This window comes from Ranitomeya imitator, chromosome 10, assembly GCF_032444005.1.
Source record: "Ranitomeya imitator isolate aRanImi1 chromosome 10, aRanImi1.pri, whole genome shotgun sequence".
Lineage (NCBI taxonomy): Eukaryota > Metazoa > Chordata > Amphibia > Anura > Dendrobatidae > Ranitomeya > Ranitomeya imitator.
Window position 1 is genome coordinate 3,258,440 of NC_091291.1, and position 19,252 is coordinate 3,277,691.

The 19,252-nt window shown below is 54.0% G+C and overlaps 1 protein-coding gene and 1 long non-coding RNA gene across 3 annotated transcripts in view; one reads left to right on the top strand and one right to left on the bottom strand.

Annotated features, from left to right (window-relative positions):
* LOC138651974 (uncharacterized) overlaps positions 1–19,252 on the bottom strand; it is a 120,730-nt gene that overhangs the window by 24,489 nt on the left and 76,989 nt on the right. For both annotated transcript variants that reach the window (XR_011315551.1, XR_011315550.1), the window contains exon 3: positions 1–21. This exon is cut by the window's left edge and continues 161 nt beyond it. This is a non-coding gene — a long non-coding RNA (uncharacterized lncRNA). The remainder of the gene's footprint in view (positions 22–19,252) is intronic.
* Positions 2,496–10,338, top strand: TMEM82 (transmembrane protein 82). The gene is made up of 6 exons (XM_069742635.1): positions 2,496–2,605; positions 2,686–2,758; positions 4,496–4,670; positions 4,878–5,286; positions 6,289–6,476; positions 6,795–10,338. The coding sequence occupies exons 1-6, from the start codon at positions 2,524–2,526 to the stop codon at positions 6,873–6,875; spliced, it is 1,008 nt and encodes a 335-aa protein (XP_069598736.1). The 5' UTR covers positions 2,496–2,523; the 3' UTR covers positions 6,876–10,338.

Below are 19,252 nucleotides of genomic sequence, written 5' to 3' on the forward strand. Positions count from 1 at the left end.
GTGGGCCGCAGGTGCAGGGATCTGTGGGACACGAGGGAATGACAGCTTGTAAACAGATTATAAATAGCCGTGAGTGCGGAGGATCCTGCGGATGATGTGAGCTGGCGGTGAATGAAGATCATAGGAGCAAGGGGGTCTCATAAAAAAATTTAGGGAAATAGGGGCCATCAATAAGCGCTAGCGATTTGTGAATCCTGCCCTACAACGAGAAAGCAGCTGCAGACACTGAGGACACAATGTTTTTCTACAGAGCGCGGACACCCCGGGTACCCTAGAAAGCGATCAGTGGGGGTCATGAAGTGTCAGGAAGGCCGGGGTCACGCGAGTCTATGGATCCATCATGTTCTTGACGCTCGGCTTAATCTCTGCTCCGAGGTTGATCAGAGCGTCAGCTGATTCTGGAGATTTACATCTTTCCATTGCCTTTGTCTGCGGATGTCGGACTGGACTGTGATGACATCCGAGTGCAGTCCGATGTTTCCCACTCACCCCTAGACTTGTATGGGTGCGCGTGATCCGAATACTGGATACAGATCTGCACTGCCCCATAGTATAATACCGGGCCGTGTGCGATCCGATAAACCATCAGATTGTGCTCATCCGATGAATATGCTTGTGTGAGCCCTAATAGGAGTCCTGAGGGCGCCTCCTGCTGGTGATAAGTCACCTCACATCAGCTGTGATTGTTATCAGTCCTGATTGCTCTTTGGCTGCCGTCACACTAGCAGTATTTGGTCAGTATTTTACATCAGTATTTGTAGCCAAAACCAGGAGTGGAACAATTAGAGGAAAAGTATAATAGAAACATCTGCACCACTACTGCATTTATCACACACTCCTGGTTTTGGCTACAAATACTGATGTAAAATACTGACCAAATACTGATAGTGTGACGGCAGCCTTCATAGTAAATTACTGCGTTTCTAGCAGAAATAAACGTAATAGGTAAAAGCTGCTGGCCCAGGCGCCGCCATCACTCAGCTAATGGAGCAGAACCATAGAGGACGATATACGATCTGTACAATGAGGGGGACACGCAGGGCAATAGGAATCTAATGCAATCCCCCAATATAATGTCCCGAGGGGCAGCACGGGTGGGAACACTGATGAGGAGAGGATGTCAGTAATGGGGGTTAGCTGTAGTGGATCACTACACGTATCAGTGTGATGGCGCACACCCCTGTGGATGATGGGAGTGGTCAGACATCAGTTTCCCACCTGTGCTGCCCTCAGTCCTCTGTTACGGTGAGGGCGGCTTACTCCGTCATACTCCCATGTAGCAGCAGTACAGGGGTTGTGCAGAGACTCTGGTGTTAGATCGTCCAGGTGACTCCGAGAAGTCGCCCGCCGCGTGCACGGGCGTCACTGACCTGTACAGATATTCTATTTTAGTGACTGTCTCCTCTATGGAGAATCTGACAAAATGCAGATTACAAAATCACAGTTGATGAAGTGCAGAATCGAAGCTTCTCTACTAGAAAACGCTGCAGAATAAAAGCTGCTTCACATCTGCAGCAACACGCCATAATCCCACCCAGAAAAACAACAACTGGTTTGTCGTAGTTTTAAGTCAGAGGGGCCGGGGGTCACCCTATACCTGGTGTCTGATACTCAGGAGGCCCCAGACCTTGTCCTGTCACCAGCAAATATTGACCTGGAGAATCCCCCCAGTTGTCTCCTCTGCACCAGGGCAAGGTCTCACTGACCCCGCATTAACCCTGTGATAACCAGAGGCCATCCCGGCCCATTGCTCCTGGTGACTGACTGTAGGGCCCTCTTCACACTGTGCTTTTTGCCCCCAGGACATGTACAGGCTGACACCTCCTCCTGGCTTAGAACTTGTTGCATGTGTTTTGTGCAGGATTTTCCTGCCAGCGCTCTGGTTCTTGCGGCAGATTCCCCAGGTGTAGTATATGCCGCGGCGGCTGCTACGGCCGGCGGCGGCTGCTACGGCCGGCGGCGGCTGCGGGACGTACCGCCATGTCTGCGCTATGCCACACAGGACAATTAAAGCAAATCTCCAATTAGGAAAATATTCACTGGTGACGTCAGGTCACATTTTAGCAACAAATTGTGCAAAAAGGAAACGTTTTTTGGTAACAACAGCAACGACCCCTGTTCTCATTGCAGGGTGTGATGGGCGGGCATCCGCTGCTCCCCAGGATCAGGTGTACAGCAGTGAGAGCATGCACCCATCAGAAAGGTAGGGGCCACAGACTGGGCCCTGGGGACTGCGAGCGTGGGCCTGCAGGGGATAGTGTCTGCCCCTTTGCCTGTAATCAGTGGGCTGGCAGGGGTTAACATGTGCCCCTTTGCCTGTAGACAGTGGCCTGGCAGGGGTTAACGTCTTCCCCTTTGCCTGTAGTCAGTGGGCCGGCAGGGGTTAACGTCTGCCCCTTTGCCTGTAGTCAGTGGGCCGGCAGGGGTTAACGTCTGCCCCTTTGCACAGTTTATCAGGAGGACTGACCTTTACTCTCACTACAGAGGAAGAGCAGAGCAGCCTCGTCCTCCCACATCACCAGCATGGGGCTCCTCTCCTATGTGGCCTCCTTCCTCCCCGAGGTGCCCTGGAGCCCATGGGGCAGCGTGGATTCCTTCCTACAAGGTGAGACCCTTCGTCCCCAGCAGGACCCCCGCTGTACCCTGCATACACCGCAGCTTATAACCCTGTCTCCCTCTCCACAGGTCTGGTCGGGGCCTGCGCCGTGTCCGTCCTCTACAACCTGATGAAGGTCCATCTGTACATCATGTGTCTGAAGTAAGAGCACGCCCAGCGCTAACCAGTGACTAACTAGTACTCACTGCTGCTAACTACACCTCTACAGGCTGCTAACTAGAACTATCTGCTATTACTACTAACTACACAGCTAACTAGTACTCACTGTTATTACTACTCACTAACTACACCTATAGACTGCCAACTAGTACTATCTGCTATTACTACTACCCACTAACTACACCTATAGACTGCTACCTAGTACTGACTGTTATTAATTATATTATATATATATATAATTATATTATACCAATAGAGACTTAACTAGTACTGACAACTAACTACTACTCACTAATTACACCACTATAAGCTGCTAGTTATGGCTCACTAACTATATGTATACAAAGCTAACTAGTACTCACTAACTACACCACTACAGGCTGATCACTAGTACTCACTGTTATTACTCACTAACTATGCCAATAGAGACTGCTAACTAGTACTAACTGCTAATTATTACTAACTACGTCTCTACAAATTGGTAACTAGTTCTCACTGCTAATTACTCATTAACTACACTGCTAGAGACTGCGAACCAGTACTCCCTAACTCCTCCAGTACAGACTGCTAACTAGTACTCCCTAGCTCCTCCAGTGCAGACTGCTAACTAGTTCTCCCTAGCTCCTCCAGTACAGACTGCTAACTAGTTCTCCCTGACTCCTCCAGTACAGACTGCTAACTAGTACTCCCTAGCTCCTCCAGTACAGACTGCTAACTAGTACTCCCTAGCTCCTCCAGTACAGACTGCTAACTAGTACTCCCTGACTCCTCCAGTACAGACTGCTAACTAGTACTCCCTAGCTCCTCCAGTGCAGACTGCTAACTAGTTCTCCCTAGCTCCTCCAGTACAGACTGCTAACTAGTTCTCCCTGACTCCTCCAGTACAGACTAACTAGTACTCCCTAGCTCCTCCAGTACAGACTGCTAACTAGTACTCCCTAGCTCCTCCAGTACAGACTGCTAACTAGTACTCCCTAGCTCCTCCAGTACAGACTGCTAACTATCTCTCCCTAGCTCCTCCAGTACAGACTGCTAACTAGTTCTCCCTGACTCCTCCAGTACAGACTGCTAACTAGTACTCCCTAGCTCCTCCAGTACAGACTGCTAACTTGTTCTCCCTAACTCCTCCAGTACAGACTGCTAACTAGTACTCCCTATCTCCTCCAATACAGACTGCTAACTAGCTCTCCCTGACTCCTCCAGTACAGACTGCTAACTAGTACTCCCTGACTCCTCCAGTACAGGATGCTAACTAGTACTCCCTGGCTCCTCCAGTACAGACTGCTAACTAGTACTCCCTAACTCCTCCAGTACAGACTGCTAACTAGTACTCCCTAACTCCTCCAGTACAGACTGCTAACTAGTTCTCCCTGACTCCTCCAGTACAGACTGCTAACTAGTTCTCCCTAACTCCTCCAGTACAGACTGCTAACTAGACGCCCAGAGGCGGCTCGCTCGCATCACTCTGTTCCCGGCATTCTCCATCTTTTCTCGCCTGCAGTGACCCCGAGAGGCAGAAGGCAGCGGCCCAGCTCAGCTCCTCGTCTCGGCTCCGCGACCTCCTCCATCTCCTGCTAACTAGTTCTCCCTGACTCCTCCAGTACAGACTGCTAACTAGTACTCCCTAGCTCCTCCAGTGCAGACTGCTAACTAGACGCCCAGAGGCGGCTCGCTCGCATCACTCTGTTCCTGGCATTCTCCATCTTTTCTCGCCTGCAGTGACCCCGAGAGGCAGAAGGCGGCGGCCCAGCTCAGCTCCTCGTCTCGGCTCCGCGACCTCCTCCATCTCCTGCTCCTCACCTTCATCTACTCCCTCCTGGGGCCCCGGGTGGGCGCTCTGGTGGTCCTGGAGTTCTCCCTCCGGGCAGTGTCCATGATCTTGTCTCTACACAAGGTTTGTAAAAGATTGACAAGATGATGAACGGGGCTGATGACATCACATGACATCATGATGTCACATCTGTCCTGAGCACCGGATGACATCACAGATAAAACCCTCCGATCACCTCAACAGCACAGAATATTAGCCGCCCTGGACTCCGCAGGGGCAGAACCAGAAATGAGCAGGTGACTGGAGCGTAACCCATCTCTGTCTCTGCAGGGCGCCCGGAGTTCGCAGCTTTTCCTCCTCTGTCAGTTCTCCCTGGGATGTGGGGTGACCTGTAGCCTGGATTACCTGCATGAAGGGGCCCCGCACCGCACCTGGAACCTGCTGCTGGCGGTGGGCCTCTCGGGGCTGATTGTGTGGCAGACGAGGAGGATGTGCCGGCACGTGGCAGCCATGTACCAGCTGCACAGCAGTAAGCGCTACTGTGGGGTCTGCCTGTCTCTGCTGGCCAGCTGGCATGACATTCCGGCAGTGCTGTGGCGGGCACTGAGAGTGGCATTCCTGGTGTCCGATCTGGCCGCTGTAGCTGTGATCAACCGCGACTTCCTCAGCACGGCGGAGGCCGTGAGGTTCTGGACACCGCTGACCATCTGCTACACCCTGCTGGTGATCTACATGCAAGGTGGGGAACGGAGCAGATACAGCCCTGGGGGGCCGCAAAATGGCTCATACCATGGCCCCTATCACTGCGCCCACAGGGGACGGCACACAACAACCCTACTAACCCCCGGCGCTCCCTCTGCCATCATGCACCCACCGTGACCTCTCTCCTGACGCTCCCCCTCATCTGTGCTCCTTATCATGCCACCTGCGCGCTCCCACCGCCGTCGTGGACCCACCGTGCCCCCTCTGTCATCACATGTCCTCACCGGTCATGCCTCTGCCAGGCTCCCACTCCCATAGTGTACCCTTTCCCATCGAGATCACACCTGTCTTGCCTCCTCTCCTATGACATTACCTCTGCACCCCCTCTCTCATCGTGTACATTCTTCCCATCTCCGATTTCCCCTTCTCCTCTCACCTTCTCTGTCCTCCCTATAGCGTCTCGCCCCCTCTGTGCCCCCTATAGCGTCTCGCCCCCTCTGTGCCCCCTATAGCGTCTCGCCCCCTCTGTGCCCCCTATAGCATCTCGCCCCCTCCGTGCCCCCTATAGCGTCTCGCCCCCTCCGTGCCCCCTATAGCGTCTCGCCCCCTCTGTGCTCCCTATAGCTTCTCGCCCCCTCCGTGCTCCCTATAGCTTCTCGCCCCCTCCGTGCCTCCTATAGCTTCTCGCCCCCTCCGTGCTCCCTATAGCTTCTCGCCCTCTCCGTGCTCCCTATCGCGTCTCGCCCCCTCCGTGCCCCCTATAGCGTCTCGCCCCCTCCGTGCCCCCTATAGCGTCTTGCCCCCTCCGTGCCCCCTATAGCGTCTCGCCCCCTCCGTGCTCCCTACAGCGTCTCGCCCCCTCCGTGCCCCCTATAGCATCTCGCCCCCTCTGTGCTCCCTATAGCGTCTCGCCCCCTCCGTGCCCCCTATAGCATCTCGCCCCCTCCGTGCCCCCTATAGCGTCTCTCCCGTTTCTTTTTATTTTGGGGAAATGCTTTCGCTGTGGCCGATTCCCATCTCGGCTGTTTTTGTCCGGCAGAGGAGCAGCACCAGAACCCCACAGAGCAGATGGCCTATCAGACGGTGTTTGTTCGGATGGGGGGCCTCCTGATCCTGATGATGACAGTGGGGAGATGGGCAGATATCTTACACATCTTCATCTCACTGATCGGGGAGCTGTGGTGTCTGATGCATGCTGGGGTGATGCTGGACGTCTGCAGAGAGGAGGTAAGAGAAGCCCAAGGATCCTCTGATTACCCTCCCCACTGGATCCAACAATTACGCCCCATTTCTTTCACCGCCTCCACTGCACCCCTCACACCTTGTTGGCATTAGCTCCCTTGCTAATCTTGGCTGTAACACCCACTGTGGCCTCTAGATGGCAGCACACATCCGCACTATACCCTCTGGAAGTTGTAGTCCCCAGCAGTGTACATGGGCAGGATGCTGGGTTTCCATGTAGTGGCTTCTTCCTCTGATTTTTTTTGTTGGGGGGGGGGGGGTAGGTCTTAGTTTCCATATTCTTATTTGCCTTTCATTCTCCAGGATTACGCCGAGAGATTATCGACTGCTAGAAAGGTCTCGAAGCCCAGAAATCTGAGACGTGAGACCACCTTGGAGGAATGAGACTAAACCAATTTTGAGAGGTCTCATACTGACTGTGTATGAAACATCGAGAATACGGACCCCCATAGCTAGAGGGAAGCAATGAGGGGGCAGACTCGTGAGCAGGGGGGCGACACCTCCTGGAGCCCCCGTCATTTGTTGATCTGACCGAATGATGATTGCCTGCAGTGTGAATCGTGAGCCGTTCTGCTGCCCCAGACAAGCTCCTCTGCTTGCTGTCATTGGATAGAAACACTTGCATGTACAGCCGCAGCTGATGCCCCGCACTGACCTCATACTGCTCCAGGCTGAGGGTTTGCTGCAATGTGGGCAGTAGCGCGTCCTCTGGACTGATACACTGTAACAAACGCACAGGACTTGGATATGATAGGATCAGATCAGAGGATTGTCTGGATACAATTGGAACAAACCTTCAGCTGTTACAACTCGGTCCTATGAGCTTCTATAAGCAAGAATTCTCCCACTCACTGCCAGCAATCAGAGATCTTGGGGTGAAAGGCAGAAACGTATTGTCTATGAGAAAGATGCGAGAAGAGTATTGGCCTGTACTGTCCCATGGCGCGGTGCTGGTGTAACGGCAAGTCCATATAATTAACGGTCACTGCTCACTCTGGGACTTGGGCGCTGCAAGAAAAATGGTATTTAAATCAGTGAAAGTCACAGGAAAAATCAGATAACGTTACAAAAGAGACTATATTCGATTGTAGCCGTTTCGCCTTATTCATTACGTCGTTGGATGAGGATAGTCATGTTTCAGAGCGGTGGCAGACCCCAGAATACGCAAAGCGTGGGAGCGTCGCCACGCTCCAGCCCGGCACACTGCTGCTCCAGGACACTCAGGACTACAAAGCGCGCGTATATTCTCGTATTCTGGGGTCTGCCCCGTTCTGAGACACGACTCTTATCCTCATCTAACGACGTAATGAATAAGGCCTGGATAGGGCGAAACGGCTACGATCGAATGTAGTCTCTTTTGTAACGTTATCTGATTTTTCCTGTGATTTGCTCATTTTTTCCTCTGACTTTCACTGATTTAAATATATTTTTTTACATCACCCAAGTACCAGAGTGTGCGGTGAACTTTAATCATATAAGAAAGATGCAGGGATACGATGTCTCCAGGGGATGGGTGGGCATTGTACGTCTGTCTACATCAGGTCCCGGGCACTCGCCATCATGGCGACCAAACCGTGATTTGTCGACTCTGTGCTATTCATTATATGTGAGCAGTTTGTGTACAAATGTCGGATCTGTACGTTCATCTCTATGGGAGGCGACCCCACAAGAGCGAGTGGCACCACAGCCCCTGTATCCAAGCCCATTTCCCCAGCCACGGTATACTGGAATCTGTAACTATAATCACTGCTGTATCTAATCCCCTCTAGTGTGGTACTGCGCTGAGCCGTGCATCTAATCCTCTCCAGTGTGGTACTGCACTGAGCCGTGCATCTAATCCCCTCCAGTGTGGTACCGCCTGCTGAGCCGTGCATCTAATCCCCTCCAGTGTGGTACTGCGCTGAGCCGTGCATCTAATCCCCTCCAGTGTGGTACTGCGCAGAGCCGTGCATCTAATCCCCTCCAATGTGGTACTGCTCTGAGCACTGCACCTAATCCCCTCCAGTGTGGTACTGCGCAGAGCCGTGCATCTAATCCCCTCCAGTGTGGTACTGCGCTGAGCACTGCACCTAATCCCCTCCAGTGTGGTTCTGCACTGAGCAGTGCATCTAATCCCCCTCCAGTGTGGTACTGCGCTGATCCGTGCATCTAATCCCCTCCAGTGTGGTACGGCCTGCTGAGCCGTGCATCTAATCCCCTGCAGTGTGGTACTGCACTGAGCCGTGCATCTAATCCCCTGCAGTGTGGTACTGCACTGAGCCGTGCATCTAATCCCCTCCAGTGTGGTACCGCCTGCTGAGCCGTGCATCTAATCCCCTCCAGTGTGGTACCGCCTGCTGAGCCCTGCATCTAATCCCCTCCAGTGTGGTACTGCACTGAGCCGTGCATCTAATCCCCTCCAGTGTGGTACCGCCTGCTGAGCCGTGCATCTAATCCCCTCCAGTGTGGTACCGCCTGCTGAGCCCTGCATCTAATCCCCTCCAGTGTGGTACCGCCTGCTGAGCCGTGTATCTAATCCCCTCCAGTGTGGTACTGCGCTGAGCCGTGCATCTAATCCTCTCCAGTGTGGTACTGCGCTGAGCCGTGCATCTAATCCCCTCCAGTGTGCTACTGCACTGAGCTGTGCATCTAATCCCCTCAAGTGTGATACTGCGCTGAGCCGTGCATCTAATCCCCTCTAGTGTGGCACTGCGCTAAGCCGTGCATCTAATCCCCTCCAGTGTGGTACTGCACTGAGCCGTGCATCTAATCCCCTCCAGTGTGGTACCGCCTGCTGAGCCGTGCATCTAATCCCCTCCAGTGTGGTACTGCGCTGAGCCGTGCATCTAATCCCCTCCAGTGTGGTACTGCGGTGAGACGTGCATCTAATCCCCTCCAGTGTGCTACTGCACTGATCCGTGCATCTGCAGCGCCCCAGAGACCTGGTCGTTGCAGTATGACGCTCTGCCACTAAGGGGAGCAGCGGTACGTCTGATGGCACTGAAGGAATTCTCCTGACCAGGTATCACCAGAACACATTGCACTTCACACTCCGGCCACTAGGGGGAGAAAAAGGCTTTATTTACTAGGCCACTCCTCACACTGGTAAAACTAGGGGTTGGATAGGAAGTTAGTGAGAAGCTGACTGGGTTGGATTCAGGCAACATCCCGTGGCAGGGGGTGTTCCAGGGAGAAGACACAGGAGGGTCCCTGTCAGGCGTGGGAACCTGGCAGGCACCTAGCGACCAGCATAGAACGTTACGGAACCGTGCCTGCACACCCCGCGGCGGTATCCTAAGAAAGAGACACGAAGCGAAGGATATTGTGGACAGTGAGAAACGAGATCAAGCACAAAGGAGTACCAGTAGGAGTCGTGCCCGGAGAACGGCAACATCCTACTGAGGCGCGTAGCCGGTGGCCGGAACACCGCGGGAGTAACTGACTCTATGCCTTACTTCAAACTCCGCAGGACAGTTAATTATAGGTTGGCTGTCTACCTTACATCACCTAAGCAGACATAGGGGGCAACGCGTGGAGAGGGGCGTCTCTAGGGTCCCGGAAGAACTCCGAGCCTTCCCGTCATACGGGTGCGTCCTAGCCATAACATACCTGGGGGACGGAGAACTAGAAACATCTGGAACGAAAGAGAAAGAATTAGAAAGAACGAACGAGAACAGCAGTTGTGAGGACTATTCCGAATGCTCAGCAGGGTAGGACTACAACACACAGGCGCTAGTGGTAGGCAACGATTTCCATCTGCGAAGGAAACTCTGGATGTGCCCATCGGACCGGCCGGTCTCAGACAGCCCTGTTAACCGTGCTCTGGATTGCGGATCCTGAAGTCACCAGTAAAGAGACTGCAACCCTGTGTCCTCGTTATTGTCTGCACCTCACACCATCACCATCCACCTCACTGGGAAGCCCTGGGGACATACTTCACCTGTGGGAAGGTATACCATCCAGCTGCCATTCCATCACCCCAGCGGGCCCCACAGCAGCGTCGGTCACCCTGACCGAACACCACAGGTGGCGTCACGAAACCTTGACAAACTATCATCACACCTTTTATTGGACGCCCCTTAGCAGGGTCGCGGACCGGGTCCAGCCACCGTGACAACCCCAGAACTGAGACAGAAAGGACCGGTACCGAGTAACCTGTGTCTGGGGGCGCTCCACATCTAATCCCCTCCAGTGGGGTACCGCCTTCTGGGCCATGTACCTAATCCCATCCTCTGTGGTACCGCCTGATGAGCTGTGTATCTAATCCCATCCTCTGTGGTACTGCCTGTCGAGCCATGTATCTAATCCTATCCTCGGTGGTACTGCCTGCTGAGCCGTGTACCTATTTTGGTCCTCTTTGGGTACCGCCTGCTGAGCGGTGTAGCTAATTCTATATTCTGCGGTACCTTCTACTGAGCCATGTATCTAATCCCATCCTCTGTGGTACCGCCTGCTGAGCCGAGTATCTAATCCCATCCTCTGTGGTACCGCCTGCTATGCAGGGTATCTAATCCCATCCTCTGTGGTCCTGCCTGCTGAGACATGTGCCTCATCCTATCCTGCGAGTCTGTCCCCCCCCCCCAATACCATACTAGGTGTGCCTCACACCCGGGGTGTGCAGACTTGTGCAGTGAGTGGACCTTGTAGACAAAGGGCTCAGTAATCAGACAGGAATCAGGTGGGAAAAAAATGACCGATTTTACACATTAACCATTTCTGTGCCTGCTGGGCCCCGCCATCCCATGCGACCGTGCAGGGCTGAAGGGGTTAAAGGAAAGTTGTAGGAAACTGGATCCGTGTCTGGGGAGACGTTTTGTCATGACAGAGCCCACACGTCACGCGCGCGACCCACGAGACGCGCGACCCACGAGACACATCACCCGCGCGACCCACGAGACACGTCACATCACCCGCATACCCCACAAGACACGTCGCATCACCCGCGCACCCGAGACACGTCGCATCACCCGCGCACCCCACGATACACGTCGCATCACCCGCGCGACCCACGATACACGTCACATCACTCGCGCGACCCACGATACACGTCGCATCACCCGCGCGCCCCATGATACACATCATATCACCCGTGCCCCACGATTCACGTCACATCACCCGTGCCCCACGAGACACGTCGCATCACCCGTGCCCCACGATACACGTCGCATCACCCGCGTGACCCACGATACACGTCACATCACTCGCGCGCCCCATGATACACATCATATCACCCGTGCCCCACGATTCACGTCACATCACCTGTGCCCCACGAGACACGTCACATCACCCGTGCCCCACGAGACACGTCGCATCACCCGCGCGACCCACGATACACGTCACATCACTCGCGCGCCCCATGATACACATCATATCACCCGTGCCCCACGATTCATGTCACATCACCCGTGCCCCACGAGGCACGTCGCATCACCCGCGCACCCGAGACACGTCGCATCAACCGCGCGACCCACGATACACGTCACATCACTCGCGCGCTCCACGATACACATCATATCACCCGTGCCCCACGATTCACGTCACATCACCCGTGCCCCACGATACACGTCACATCACCCGTGCCCCACGATACACGTCGCATCACCCGCGCGACCCACGATACACGTCGCATCACCCGCGCGACCCACGATACACGTCACATCACTCGCGCGCCCCATGATACACCTCATATCACCCGTGCCCCATGATTCACGTCACATCACCCGTGCCCCACGAGGCACGTCGCATCACCCGCGCACCCGAGACACGTCGCATCACCCGCGCACCCCACGATACACGTCGCATCACCCGCGCGACCCACGATACACGTCACATCACCCGTGCCCCACGATTCACGTCACATCACCCGTGCCCCACGATACACGTCGCATCACTCGCGCGCCCCACGATACACGTCACATCACCCGTGCCCCACGATACACGTCACATCACTCGCGCGCCCCACGATACACGTCACATCACCCGCGCGCCCCACGATACAGGGGGTGACCGTACCACACTGAGGTCCCGCCTCGCTCAAGGCACCAGGATTTAAGTTTTACATCTGTCACAAAATATCAACCTGCAAGAACCCTGACATCACAGCGGAAGAAGCAAAGATGGAGGAAACACCGTGTGGATATATGACGGCAGAAGGGGCAACAAAAACACAGACATGAAGCGCTGACCCCAGAGGGACACGACGCAATCACCGAGAGGGACCACAACAAAAGGGAAGTCCGAGAAAAGATGGACAAGGCATAAAGAGGGATACAATGTACCAGGCACCTTGCGGAGCAAGATGACGACTGATGGAGGAGGCTCTAAAACAGATCTGCTCCCAGAGCAGATCACAGCAGACCGACCACCAGTGACAGATCTACATCCCATCAATGGAGCCCCGACCAGATCACAGCAGACCGACCATCTGGGTCAGATCTACATCCCATCAATGGAGCCCAGGCTAGATCACAGCAGACCAACCACCAGTGACAGATCTACATCCCATCAATGGAGCCCAGACCAGATCACAGCAGACCGACCATCTGGGTCAGATCTACATCCCATCAATGGAGCCCAGGCTAGATCACAGCAGACCAACCACCAGTGACAGATCTACATCCCATCAATGGAGCCCAGACCAGATCACAGCAGACCGACCATCTGGGTCAGATCTACATCCCCATCAATGGAGCCTAGACCAGATCACAGCAGACCGACCACCAGTGACAAATCTACATCCCATCAATGGAGCCAGGCCAGATCACAGCAGACCAACCACCAGTGACAAATCTACATCCCATCAATGGAGCCCAGACCAGATCACAGCAGACCGACCATCTGGGTCAGATCTACATCCCCATCAATGGAGCCTAGACCAGATCACAGCAGACCGACCACCAGTGACAGATCTACATCCCATCAATGGAGCCCAGACCAGATCACAGCAGACCGACCATCTGGGTCAGATCTACATCCCCATCAATGGAGCCTAGACCAGATCACAGCAGACCGACCACCAGTGACAAATCTACATCCCATCAATGGAGCCAGGCCAGATCACAGCAGACCAACCACCAGTGACAAATCTACATCCCATCAATGGAGCCCAGACCAGATCACAGCAGACCGACCATCTGGGTCAGATCTACATCCCATCAATGGAGCCCAGACCAGATCACAGCAGACCGACCACCAGTGACAGATCTACATCCCATCAATGGAGCCCAGACCAGATCTACATCCCATCAATGGAGCCCAGGCTAGATCACAGCAGGCCAACCACCAGTGACAGATCTACATCTCATCAATGGAGCCCAGACCAGATCACAGCAGACCGACCACCAGTGACATATCTACATCCCATCAATGGAGCCCAGGCCAGATCACAGCAGACCAACAATCAGCGTCAAATCTACATCCCATCGATGGAGCTCAAACGGGTTACATTAACCCCCTTCATTTGTTTGTCTCTGCTACCACCGACAACAACACCCTATAGATTGTTACCCCCGCATTGTCTTGTGATGGCTGTACATCAGTGAGGACAAGGAATTTAATATCTTTTCAATGTAGAAGAGAATGATGGGGGTATTATACAAAGATGAAACGTATGGGGTGTTATATCACAGGTGATAATAAAGTGGCATGTTAAATCTTGGAAGGTTAGATCAGGACCAGCGGAAATTTATTGATGGGTGATGGAAGAAGTATATAATATATAAGTGAGGAGGTCGGGTCAGAGGTGAATGTACCATTAGTGGAACCTGTGCAGCCGCACAGGGGCCTCATCTGTCTGCTATTTTATGTTGTGTAGAGGTGAGGATGGCGGGGGTATTATATATAGGTGAGGATGGCGGGGGTATCTTAGCCAAAACCTTTCTGTCCACATTGAGAAGGGCACCCATTCTCAATGCGTGAAGTATCCTTACCCTTTTGCAAAATTATCAAAGGTGACCTGATTCATGATGTCGGCAGAGTTGTCAAGGAGAGACACTCATTAAACACCTTAGTCAAGAGGGGGATCAAGGAGTGAACTCGGATGTTAAGCTATCCGAGCCTGGTGCCTTTTTGAGCCAGAGCCCATCAATCGCCAGTCTCACTTCCTCTTCTTTGATCACTTCTGCCAAACCTCCCAGCGAGAGGTCAGCCCCTGGCTCAGGAACAGCTTCAGCCAGTAAAGTCGTCATCCTGTCATGATCCAGTCCCCTCCTTCCCAAGAGGTGCGAGAAGTATGAACTGAGGACCTCCAAGATCCCTGATCTGGACCTTTTCAGGGATCCTGTACTGTCCATCAGCCCCATCACTATCTTCCTATTTACTGACATCTTACATCTTCTGTAAGGGTCGGGCAAGCGGTACTTCCCGTAGTCAATATGACAAACCAAAGATGCGTGCCTATAGTACTGACACCGCTTCAGCAAGGATTTCACACTGGAGATCGCCTCGCAGCTATCCCCAGTCAAGACAAGATGCTCGAGTTTCCACCTCATGCTCTGATACAGGCGATCCCTGTTCAGGCTTCTGAGGTTCGAGAGTTGTCGGAAGAATTTCGCCACCCGATGTTTGAACATCTCCCACCACTCAGACTTAGTGTTACTTAGGCCCAGCAGCGGTACCTGGCTCTGAAGAAATTCCTCAAAGGACACAAACAGAGATCGGAGAACTCCACAACCGTCAACGGTGAGGAGACGGCCTCCTCCTTCAAATAAAACCTGTCTAACCTAGACCTGCATGGACTACTGTTAAAAAAGGTGAACCCCGCGTGGCCTGTGTTGTGCTGGATGTGGACATCCACCAGGCATGCCTCACTTAGTACCCTATTTAGGGCGACGCAATCGTAAGCCAGCCGGTCTCTGGAACCTCCTCTATCACAGGGTCTCGTGACATTGAAATCCCCTCCAAAGACCACCTGCCGACTTGAAAATAAAAAATGTTTGGTATTCATGAAGAGGCATTTGCAGTCCAACTTGGACTGGGGACCGTGGATGTTAATGAGACAAAGTTCTGTCCCCCCATGGAGACATCTAGGATCAAGCATCTCCCCATTTCTATATTGATGAATCATCTTCATTCAACCGCTGCGGTCTTAAAAAGGACCGCCACCTCGCTATACGGCTCAGCCGCAAGAGACCAGTAGGAGGGCCTGTGCCTCCACTCCCGCCTTCCTTTATGCATGGTTGATAGGTCAATCAACCTGGTCTCCTGCAAAAACAAAATGTCGACGTCGAGTTGGCCGAGAAAATAAAAGGCCGTGTACCTTGCAGCTTCTGACTTTATGCTGGCAACATTAATGGTTGCCAGCGTCAACGGGGTGGGTGCCGCCATCATGATTGATTGAATTAGATAGCCTTTTTCTTCCTACCCCCAACAGTTTCACCCTCTTCCTCTAACAATGAAACCCTGCCCTTTGGCGCGACCCCGAGCCAGCTCATGGCGAGACCAGAAAAGCTCAAGGCCCTCCGGTCTCACGAAGCTGACATCGAATTAGGAGGTCCCATAGGGATGGATCAAGGCGAAGATGTCATATGCCGCGAAGCCCATCCCCAGCAGGAGCTCAGCAACCTTTGAGTAATCAGGACAGGCATCCTTGCTTACCCACTGGAGACGGGCCACGTTCCTACAGATACTCCTCTGCACCGGTGTCGGCAGAGACCAGACAGTCTCTGCCCCTCTATCTCGGAAGGCGGAAAGACCGTGTCTCTCTATCCAGAAAGACAGATCAACCTCCCTCCCCTCTACATTGATGGAACTCTCCCCTCTCCTCAGGGCGTCCAGGAAGCGCTGCTGCAAGTCACCATCCTCAAGGTCACCAGACAAGGGCGCACTACTACCCCCAGCAGTGACAGCTCCTGAATAGCTTGGGGCAAAGCACCCGCCCCCACTGGGGGGCAGTGGGACCACTACCTGCTTCCCCTCCACCAACACCAGTAACTCTCTCCTCATTCACTCCATTACTACTCCCACCATTCCCCTTACCATTGCCACCACTTCCCGTCACTTTATTACCAGTATTGTCACCACCATTTGTCCCAGTGTTCTCTGCACCTTCCACAGTCACATCCATTCCTTCCTCACTTGTGTCTGGCTTCTCTGCACTCACACCTGCTGGACCGGGGGAGGGGCGCAGCACCACACCCGGTTTCCCTTGATTGGTGCTGTGTTGTGTCTCTGGAGCACCTTGCCCCCCCCCCCCATCCCCCCCCCCCCCCCACTGCAGCAGTTTGTATTTAATTATCCTGGGCCCGCTGCTTGTTGGGGGGCGCCGCCTGCCCCGCACCCACAGACTTCGGGGTCCTGGTGTCACAATTGGGCGCTGGAGCACTCTGTCCTCCCGTCACTGCAGGGCGCCCAGTGTTCCCTGCAGTTGATTTTTCCTGCTTTTTCTGTGCTTTTTGGACACGCTGCTCCCCTGTCGCAGCCGCGTGCCTCTTTTCTGTTGAGGCGCACTGCGCCCCTGTCACAACAGTGCGCCCCCCTTTCGCCGCACCAAGTTTCTCGGACCTGCCCCCCACAGCCCCGGCGTCGGCCGGCTCAGCCGTAGCGAGCAGGGATGGAGTCTGCCCACACTGTCCCCCTTTCGCAACGGCGTGGACATCCCCCTCACCCTCCCTGGTGATAACCGGCTTAGCCGCAGAGGGCAGTGAGGGAAACTCCTCGGGGTCCCCTATGTCCGGCGTCATGAGTACCTCCACAGCCTCGCCCCCTACACTGTTCCCCGCACAGACGGCAGCACCGCCGGACGTCCTCCTCCTCTCCCCACCTTGTCTATGCCCCGGACCCACTGCAGAGCCCGTGCCTTTAGGTTTGGTGGGGTTTACACAGGAGGCGGTGGGTGTAACATCATCCATCAGTACATATCTGTAACTCACCACCTCCCGTGCCGTCTCCTTCCTTGTCTTCTTCTTCCTCTTCTTTGTTTCCCCTGCTGGCTCGTCCTCACCAAAGAAAAAGCGGTCCAGGTTCACTGGAGACTCCAGCTGTCGGATCTCCTCTAGCAGACCGCCCTCCTCCTCTTCCTCCTCTAGCAGACCGCCCTCCTCCTCTAGCAGACCACCCTCCTCCTCTTCCTCCTCTAGCGGACCGCCCTCCTCCTCTTCCTCCTCTAGCAGACCGCCCTCCTCCTCTTCCTCTGCTGACACTCCAGCCTGTGCTGTCGGAGTCATCTGCCATGCCGGGAGGCCGCTCCCCTGTTGTCGGCTCTGCGACTCACTCTCCCGGCTGGTTCCAGCTTGTAGGACTCCAGTCACAGCCACGTCGTCGTCGTCGTCCTCCTCCTCCTCGCTTAGGACGCCGGCTGGCGGCTCTCCTGAGGTATTTAACCCCTTCATTTCTGAGAACCGCCGCTGGTTCTTAAACCTCTCCAGGAAGGGACCTGCACTTTTCTCAATCCCCTCCCGGAGGAGCACTAACCGGACTATCTCATCTTTGAGGGCTCTGAACCTCTGGGAGGTCGCGGGTCTCTCCCTGTTAGAGGCTCGGGTGTTCAGGACCCGAGCCACCCGCAGCTCCTCCTTCAGCCCGGTCAGTGCTTTGCCGGCGTCCTCGTACTCACGTAGCATGGCGACCACTCGGGAGGAGAAGGTACTCGTGGACTCGCCGGAGCTCCTCTCCCCCCAGGATGTTCCTGGGCTCTCCTTCCTGGGGCGCCCCTGTCTCCCTCTCTGGGCGGACGATGAGCCGTCTCAGGGTTGGTGTAGGTGGGTATGGTTCTTCTCACCCGTCCCGACCTCCTCAGTCCCTCTTGGGCCGGTTGCCGCAGCTGCTCTCTGTTCCCCGCCAGCACAGACCGGGGAACAGAAGCCTGGGAAGCCATGCCGGCCTCCCAGGAAGCCTGCCTCTCCCTGGGGAGAAGAGAGGCCGACTCTGGGCCTCCTGCTGGAAGTGCTGGAGCTCACAAGACAGGTGCTGCTCCTAGCAGGGTGTGGCTGATTGTGGGCACCTATCCTCCAGTCACCTCCCCCAGTAATGGCTGATAACAGGGAGTAATAGATAGCAGTCTCCTCCCAGTAATGGCTGATAACAGAGAGTAATAGATAGTCTCCTCCCCCCAGTAATGGCTGATAACAGGGAGTAACAGCTGATCTGGTCCCATGTGATATACACAGAGGAGATCTGGACTCCTGGTAATGACTGAGGTGGAGAGAAATGATCAGTACAGTGTAATCCCCCCAGGGCGGGGTCCTCGCCCCTCTGCACCAGTCTGTCATTGTTAGTTTATTGTAAAGGATATCTATAACGCTGTGCGTAACCCCTTCTCATGTACAGCACCATGGAATTAAAGGAGCTATATCAATAATAATAATAATAATATCTATGTAATATACATACGGTACATATATAGAATGTAAGCCCCCAGGGCCGGGTCCTCGCCCCTCTGCACCAGTCTGTCACTGTTAGTTTGCTGTTAACAATATCTATAACCCTGTATGTATCAAAACACTTTTCGGACTGACAACCAGTCAGCCGAATAAATTGAAGAGATCCAGAATTTAAGTTTAAAATAAGGCTTTATTCATGGACAGTATATCCCGTGCCATAGTGCACAAGCACCAAAACTGAAGGTGGGGGGTCACATAAGTATAACAGGCTAAAAGCATACAGTGCCACATAGTAGAAATAGTGCTGTATAAAAACTTATTCCGTCACACTTGAGCTGCCTAAGCATACATACAGTGGATCCAAATAAAATGAAAAAAGAAAGAACAGTAACAATAGCTACCTGTGGCTGACTCAGTGTCCCACCTCACCCCAACGCGCGTTTCGCAATCCAGCTTGTTCCAGGG